Source organism: Microtus ochrogaster, chromosome 15 (assembly GCF_000317375.1).
Source record: "Microtus ochrogaster isolate Prairie Vole_2 chromosome 15, MicOch1.0, whole genome shotgun sequence".
NCBI lineage: Eukaryota > Metazoa > Chordata > Mammalia > Rodentia > Cricetidae > Microtus > Microtus ochrogaster.
In genome coordinates this window covers 15,981,334-15,990,030 of record NC_022017.1, presented here as the reverse complement: position 1 = coordinate 15,990,030, position 8,697 = coordinate 15,981,334, and the positions used below count along the sequence as shown (strand labels likewise).

General features: G+C 51.2%; 1 protein-coding gene across 3 annotated transcripts in view; it reads right to left on the bottom strand.

Moving 5' to 3' along the window:
- Positions 1 to 8,183, bottom strand: part of Txn2 (thioredoxin 2) — a 14,019-nt gene extending 5,836 nt beyond the window's left edge. Inside the window, exons 1-3 of one of the 3 annotated variants that reach the window (XM_005354260.3) lie at positions 8,096 to 8,183; positions 6,782 to 7,044; positions 4,481 to 4,604 (exon numbers count right to left, since the gene is read on the bottom strand). In XM_005354260.3, the coding sequence (XP_005354317.1) occupies positions 4,481 to 4,604; positions 6,782 to 7,044 (387 nt within the window). In that variant the 5' untranslated portion in view covers positions 8,096 to 8,183. The other 2 variants (XM_013348801.2, XM_005354259.3) reach the window with 2 other exon arrangements.
- Positions 8,184 to 8,697: the final 514 nt, after the last annotated feature.

The window sequence follows — 8,697 nt, the reverse complement described above, 5'->3', positions numbered from 1 at the left end:
CAGGCCTTGCACCCTCTGAGACCATGCAGAATAGGAGTGGGGGTTGTCAGTGAAACCCTAAAAGCCTCAAGACCCCACCCCCAGGGACTGTGGTAATCAGAGTGGGCATGGAGGAAGCATGAGGGAGTTGGGAGGGCTTGAGGACTTGTAGGAAGCTTCCCAGGGGTTCGGGGATCACTTAGAGGCAATCTTCCTTCTTGGACTCTCTTTAGAAAGAACTGATGTGGGAGAAGGGATGCGATGGCCAAGATGATCCTGTTGGGATTCCTGAGCCCTCAGGGCTTGACCAAACAAGGAGGCCAAGAGGAGGATGCTGCCCAGATACCCTTCTCTGTAACCAGGGTACTATGTGAACGGTGGGCAGGGGGAGGAGGAGGGTCCCAGAGGACTCCTCACCTTCCTGCCTTGCCAAAGGCTGTCCTTACTCACACCACCCCAGGTTTGCTGGAGTGCAGGAGTGCTGGAAACTTGTCACCTGTGGGACCCCTGTTAGTGGGAAGTCTGCTTTCTTCTTACTAGTTCCCAGGCCTTGGCACATGGTTGGTCTGCAGTAAAAGAAACTGAAGCTGATGTGGTAGCATCCGGAGGTCTCAGGAGGTAGCCTGGAAGTCTTAGTCTGACCGTTGCCCTGTGTGGTTCCAGTCTTGAGTTTCTACCAGAAGTTTCTACCCATTTGCACTTGGACCTGCAGGGGCCCTGAGGGGTGCACTGAGTAAGCTAGGGAAAGTCAGGGGTGGCTCAAAGGTTGAAGGCCCCCTCTGATCAAGTAACTGGTGGGAGGGCTCAGAAACCAGCAACCCCTCCACCCACGCCCTTGAGCGACCTGGGCTATGAAGTTTCCGGGATGGCTTTGCATCAGCAGTGGTCATGGTCATCAGCGGCCTGGCCCTGTCTTCCCAAAATTAATTTCCTCTCGTCTGCCCCAGGCAGTCTGACTTCCTTTGACTAACCACCCCACTCTGTCCAGCTCAGGGGATGGATGACAATTCTCACACTACCCACCCTTGTTTTCCACCATGGGCTCTGGTCAGAGCATGGGTAACTGTACTTTAGAGCTGGTGTGGGGAAGGTAAGCAAAGTTAACAGAGCCTGGGTGCCTGAATTCTGAAAAAGAAGTCATCGTCCCCCTCCCCCACAGCCCGCCCTGCCAACTTCCTCCAGTCTTGACAGGGTTTCTCTGTGTATCTTTGGATGTTCTGGAACTCACTCTGTAAACAGGCTGGCCTCGAACTCACAGAAATCTACCTGCTTCTGCCTCCTGAGTGCTGGGATAAAAGGTGTGCACTGCCACCACACCCAGTCAAGAACTTTTTTTTTTTTGGTTTTTTGAGACAGGGTTCCCCTGTAGCTTTGGAGCCTGTCGTGGAACTAGCTCTTGTAGAACAGGCTGGCCTTGAACTCACAGAGATCCACCCACCTCTGCCTCCCAAGTGCTGTGATTAAAAGCATTGCCACCACCTGGGCTGGAGAGATGGCTCAGTGGTTAAGAGCATTGCCTGCTCTTCCAAAGGACCAGAGTTCGATTCCCAGCAACCACATGGTGGCTCACAACCATCTGTAATGAGGTCTGGTGTCCTCTTCTGGCCTGCAGGCATACATGGAAACAGAATATTGTATACATGATAAATAAATATTAAAAAAAAAGCATTGCCACCACAGAACTTGCTATCTATCCTGATGCTGGACTTATGGCTTGCACAAATCCTTCTAAGTATTAAATATCAATACCTGGCTCCCCCTTTCTTAAAACACTCTGACCAAACATGCCTGTGAACCAGAGCTGGCCCCTAGGCGGCCAGGCGTGACCTTGGCTCTGTGAAATCATTGTCTGCATAGCTTTCCCAGGACCCCCTGCTCCAGGCTGGTCTGCTTTCCCAGCCGCTGGGCCTCCCAGCCCTCGCTCTTCCACTTACACAGCCACAGGATAGCCACCTCCCTGGGTAGGGCCAGTGGTCAGCCCAGCGGCTGCTTCCTGAGCTGACACACTTCACTCATCACTGCTTTCAGGTTCTGCTCTCATGTAACCTCCTCGGAAAAGACAGTCCTCAGACAGATGTGACCACACACCTGGAAGCACTGCACGGGGGGTGGGGGAACGGAACACAGGACACGGACAGAGGATCAGAAATGCAAGGTCATTCTTACTTGGTGACATCAAGGCCAACCTGAGCTTCAAAAGAAGTCTCCATCCTGTTCCCATCTTTGTACCACGCCCACCAGTGTTTGGAAATTTACAGATATTTACTGAGTGTCCCCAAGCCAAAACTTTCAACTCTGAAACACTCCAAAAGCCAAAGTGCTATCTGTGACTGCCAAGGCCTCTGACTTCCTTTGACTAACCACCCCACTCTGTCCAGCTCAGGGGATGGATGACAATTCTCACACTACCCACCCCTGTTTTCCACCATGGGCTCTGGTCAGAGCATGGGTAACTGTACTTTAGAGCTGGTGTGGGGAAGGTAAGCAAAGTTACCAGGAGCCTGTACCTGAAAGCAGTAAGCAGACCGCAGCCTTCAGGCCAAATTCCACTGGCTGTCCATGTCTGTAAACAGAGCTACCGGAACATGCCACGGCCTTTAGTCTGTTCTGTGGCTGGGGACTTAAGGAACAGCCTCATGCGTTTGCCATCTGAGCCTTCAGAGAGTAAAAGTTCTATTTTAAAAAAGATGTATTTTGCCAGGTAGTGGTGGCACACACCTTTAATCCCAGGACTCGGGAGGCAGAGGCAGGTGGATCTCTCTTGAGTTCAAAGCCAGCCTGGTCTATAGAGTGAGTTTCAGGACAGTCATGGCTACACAGAGACCCTGTCTTGAACTCCCATCACCCCCCAAAAGATATATTTGCAAACTTGTTTTGAATTTTGATATTGTTTATTTAAAAACAGCTATGGGACTTTTGTCAACAAAGGCCAGAAGAGGATGTTAGATCCCAGGAACTGGAGTTACAGACAGTTGTGAGCTGCCATGTGGGTGCTGGGAATTGAACCCATGTCCTCCGGAAGAGCAGCCAGTGTATTTAACCACTGAGCCATCTCTCCAGGCCCTCAACATTTTTTTTTTCTTTAATATTATTTCATTTTACGTGCATTGGTGTTTTGTCTGCATTCATGTCTGCATGAGGGTGTCAGATCCCCTGGAACCGTAGTCACAGACAGTTCCTCTGGAAGAGCAGCCGGTGTTCTTAACCACCAACCCATCTCTCCAGCCCCTTCAACATTCTTGAATGCTGTTTGGTAAGGTCAGTGTGTTTTTTGTTTTATTTTTTCCTTTATTTCTATTTGATGTGAATGGGTATTCTGCCTGCCTACATGTCAAATGCACCTTGTATATGCATTGCCAGAGGAAGGAGGGAGTCATATATCCTCTGGGGCTGTTGTTATGATTGGTTGTGAGCAGCCATGTGGGTGCTGGGAATTGAACCCGGGTCCTCTAGAAGAGTCAGTGCTCTTAACTGATGAGTCATCTCTCCAGTCCCAAGGTCAGTGTTGTCTGCTGCCAGCTACATCTATATTTAACTTTATTTTCATGTGTATTGGTGTAAAGGTGTCATCAGATCACCTGGAACTGGAGTTATAGACAGGTGTGAGCTGCCATGTGGGTGCGGGGAATTGAACCTGGGTCCTCTGGAAGAGCAGTCAGTGTTCGTAACCACTGAGCCATCTCTCCAGCTCCGCCAGTCACATCTAGCGCCTGACACCAGGACCTGCGCTGGAGCTGAATGCCCACATAAACAAGTCAAGTCAATTCCTTCCTGTCTTTTTGCTGTTTCTGTACTGAGACCAAGGCTCACTCTGTACCGAGACTGGTCTCGAACTCCTGCCTCTGTCTCTGGATTGCAGGGGTAAGCCCTCACTTCTAGCTCCTTCAGGTCTCTTTGCTGATTGCTCTCAGCTCTCTCCTTCCCTCGGTGTATCCTTTGCTTACACATCAGGTCAGAGGCTCTGGAATGCGAACTCTTCCTTATCCTGGCCACTTCCTCCCAGAATAACCTGCAGTTTCTCTCCTCATACAACTTTTCATAGGTTGCAATGAGCATGTCACTATGTTTTCCCCTGGCAAGCCAAGAAACATCTGGGAACAAGGAAGTCTCCTTACCTGTGCCATAATCACCCATGCCTGGTATGTCAGCCAGGGCTCATAAGCAATAGCTGACTGCACATGAGGCGGGTAGCCAGACATGGAGGCAAAGTCCTATAATCCCAGCAGCTGAATGGCAGAAGCAGGAGCGTCAGGAGTTCGAGGACAGTTTGGGGTATATGAAACCCTATCTCAAAAAATAAACAACAGGGAATGACTAGTGCTTCGGGCCGTGTAACCGGTTTCTGAAGGGTGTCAGAGGTCAACAGGGCCCCTGTGTGCAAAGCCCGGAGACCTTCCTCCTAAGAGCACTAGAAGAATATCGGACATGCCCCTGATTATTGGGTGATTCCCCACCTCCCCTTCCCTGAGGCCACTCCATGGCAAATCATGGTGATACATACCTCATACTCAATGGCAAGGTCTGTGTGGTCGTCAATGTCCACCTTGGCCATCACCACCTTCCCATGCTGTTTGGCCACCATCTTCTCTAACCGCGGTCCTAGGATCTTACAGGGGCCACACCACCTCAGAAGGTGAGAAGGGACACAGTCAGTCTTCAGAGTGCTTGCTGCTCCACCTGCCTCCCCAGAGCCTCCCTGGGGCCCACATGGACTCTGACAGTGGAGCTAAAGAGCGCGAAACCCGGGAGGATACACGATGGCCAGTCTTTGGGCCTCCTTGGCGATATGCAGAGCCTTCAGAGAAGGCAGGCTCCGAGGAAAGGAAGGCCTGTGGCGTTCTTGCAGATGTCACAGAGGTAAGAAGCAGAGCCTGGCATGGGGGTGCAGTCCAGTAACTCCTGAACTAGGGAGAGGGCATCTCCGGACATGTCTGTGGGGGAGTATCTTGATGAGGTAAACTGAGGTAGGAACCCACAGCAGTCGTGGGTGGGTGGCGCCACTCTCTGAGCTAGGATTCTGAATTGTAGAAAAAGGAGAAAGTGAGCAAGCAAGATGGCTTAGCGGGCGAGGGCACTTGCTGCTGGGCCCGACACCCCAGTTGGTCTTGGGAGCTTGCATGGTAGTAATGAACCATCTCCAGAAGGCTGACCTGACCTCCACTGTGCACCATGGCTCCAGCATGCAAGTATGCACACATACAATAAATAATGTTATAGGGGGGGAGAGCTAGGGAGCTGAACACAAATATTCACCCCCCTGCTTCTTCATTATGGTCACAGTGTGAGCAGCTGCCCCAAGCCCCTGCCACTGTGACTTCTCTGCCATGATGGCCTGCACTGGCGCTGTCAGTCACAACCTTTTCTCCCTAAGTTTCTTTTGTCAGGGTATTTTATCATAGCAATGAAAACTAAGACAGGAAGAGAAGAGGAATTTGAGGCTAGCCTGGACTACACAGTGAAGCCCGGTCTTGATAGAACAAGCGGAGCCAGGATCACATAAAAGTATTTTTCCTTCTTTCCTTTTTTGGGGGATGGGTGGCAGTGTGAGACGGGGTCTTGCTATGTAGCCCTGGCTGTTCTGGACCTCACTCTGTAGACCAGGCTGGCCTCAAACTCAGAGGTCCATTTGCCTCTGCCTCCCGAGTGTTGGGATATTTTCTTTTCTTTTTCTTCTTTTTTTTAAGGCGAGGTTTCTCTGGTTTCTTATTCTGTGTCACCTGCTGAGGGTCACACTGCAATGGACATGAGTGGTCCCTCCTTAGCTGAGGAGTGGGAATTCCCCAAGGACAGATGTTGTGCTATCAGCTAGCATCTCTGTATGTGGTGCCAGAGAGGTGCCTGGCACTAAGTGAACAAACCTGAATCATGCAATCAGCTACCTTATGAGGAAAAAAGGGTTAGCTCACTGATCATCCTTTTCCGAAGCCCTCCACCATAGCAGGAGGGCGGAATGACTGCCTTCCACAGATCCCTGGCTGTCAGCTCCTGCTTTACCCCTTTCTATGAGCTGGCACACACCAGCCATTTCATATATGTAGGAGGTGGAAGCAGGGGAAGCTCAGGTCTGACCTGGGCTACACGGTGAGACCAACTCAACCTCTCATCCTTACCCCCAAACTTCCACTCATAAATTTCAATCAATGAACAAATCTAAATATCTAAAAAGCCGGTCTGTAAGGCCTTCTGTCAGGTGACAAGGACACCCACTGGCCTACCCAAGGCAACTTGGTGAGTCAGAGAAAGGACCAGGCAGAAAAGAAAGAACCTGTGAGATGTGTCTAGAAAACCTCCTGATTCTAATTAGACACACCGGTTTCTTCTGGGATGCTGTTCTATGGGGTCTGCTGGCTTTTTCGGTTGAACCAGGTCTAAAGGCCTGGAAATGAAGACCAGGCTAAAATGCAGACATTTATATCTCTAAAACACACTCCTACAGTACTGAGAAGACACACCTCCTGCCTGCCCCATATACACTTGGGTATGGGGGCACTGATAACGTTTTGCCCAGCCCTTCCCACAGTTTTACTGGGTGAGATGTTATTCCACACTGAAGAAGACTGAGCGTTTCAGGCAGCGAGATATAAGAGACAGGCACGATGCAGCTCTCATCCTAGCCCGCTCTGAAGACTGGCAGCCTGTCTCCTACCACACTGCATGCATGCTTCTTAAGGGCAGGTATTGGGCCTCGAAGTCTTTATAACGAATTTGTGTGGGAGAAGCATTGGGCATGACTGAGTCACAGTGGGCATTCAATAAATCCTTGTTCAAGTGAGACCCCGGCTCTTGCTGCCCCCGTACTCACTGCGCATGGAAATCCACAACGACTGGAGTCTCACTGTTGACAACTCTGTCTTGAAAGTCAGGTCCGTCCTGGACATTAAAGGTCGTTGAGCAGACTCTGGTGGTATGCAACGTCCGGGCTGGGCTGGCCGTTCCTGGCAGACCACCATGACCGTGCTGTGGGGTCTGCTGGGTTCTAGAGGTGAGGGGAGCCCACCCACCCTGAGGGGGCATCCTGGGGATGATCGAGGTCAGGAACCTCCTCAGGAGAAGCCGCTGAGCCATCTGTGAGGGAAAGAGGCAGGAAGAGCTGGGGTACATAACAGGAAGGAAACACATTTGGAAAATAAGGCATTCCGGAGTACTGAGGTGTTGGGACACGCTGAGCTAGAAGCCAAATGCATGGAAATACTGTAATGTATGATTTCTGAGGGCCAGGACTCGTCATGCCTGCATTCAGGAGGCTGAGGCAGGAGGATATAAATCAAGGTCAGTTTAGGCTATATATTAAAACTCTTGTTTCTGAAACCTCCACACAGCAACAACAACAAGATACCTGGGTGAGTGAGGAATGAGAACCACAGAACAGACATAAGTTAGAAAGGCAGAGCCGGGCGGTGGTGGCGCACGCCTTTAATCCCAGCACTCAGGAGGCAGAGGCAGGCGGATCTCTGTGAGTTCGAGGCCAGCCTGGTCTACAAGAGCTAGTTCCAGGACAGGAACCAAAAAGCTACGGAGAAACCCTGTCTCGAAAAACCAAAAAATAAATAAATAAATAAGTAAAAAAATAAAAATAAATAAGTTAGAAAGGCAGAGAACAGGTGGACAACCGAAATGAAATCAAGACTGAGGTGGAATTAAAAAGGTTGATGGAACAAGAACCAGGCTCAGGTGCGTTACGTCACCGGTTCTCCCAGACCAACTCTGAAGAAGCTGTTTTAACGCCGTCCACATTCAGGGCAACCCAGGTCTCAGGTAGGTTAAGTGACATGCCAAAGCAACCCAGTTTTTAAAGGACAGTTAATTGGAACCCAAGGCCGTCTGGAAAATCTTTACTTACCGCTCTTTTAAAATGCGTTTCCATGAGAAATTAAGGAGGGAAAAGGGAGCTCTCGAAGGTTGGGCAAAGAACCCCAACTATGGAAGGAGGAACTAAGAAGCATAGGAACCAGACATGGGGTACCAAAGAGAAGGGGGACGAGGGTACGGAGAGACCGAGAGCACAGGACTTGCGGCTGCCGAGACCAGGTCTCCCCTCTCGGGTGCTCTCTCTGCTAGTGGCCAGCGTGCACATCAGCGCGCCACCACCTCCCAGCCCACCCCGCGGGGCTCCTACCTCCCGGCAGCTCGAGCGGAGGGACCACAGCCCAGCCGGCCTGCCCGTCAAGGGCACTCCTGTTGTCACTTCCTCAGGGGCGGGTCTAGCGTCATTTCCGGAAAAGACTACCCGGACGATGGATCTCCGCAACTTGGGGGCGGCTCGTTGTTTTCTACCAATGAGGATGGCGGAAAAAGGTATGGGCGTGGGGGGGCGCGACCGGAAGGAATGGGATCTTGGAGGAGGGACCGGAAGAAGGGTGGGACCAGTGAGGGGCGGGTGAGGACGGGGAGGAAGGAGTGGCTTTGGAACAAATCTCGGCGGCCTTGCGCCCTCTTGGCACCGCCTACCCCTGGATCGGGCTCAAGTAAGGGCTGGCAGGTTGTGTTCTCCTAATACCGCGCGGGAGGAAGCTGTGTTCCTGCAGAGGCTTAGTGTTTTAGTGTTTAAAGGCTCAGTTGGTAGAGTGCTTGCCTAGCACACACGAAATCTGGGTTCCTTTCTCAGTACACGTAAACCGGGTGTGATGGCACACACGTGCAATCCCAGAACCTCGAGGCAGAGGCTGAGGATTCTCTCTCTCTCTCTCTCTCTCTCTCTCTCTCTCTCTCTCTCTCTCT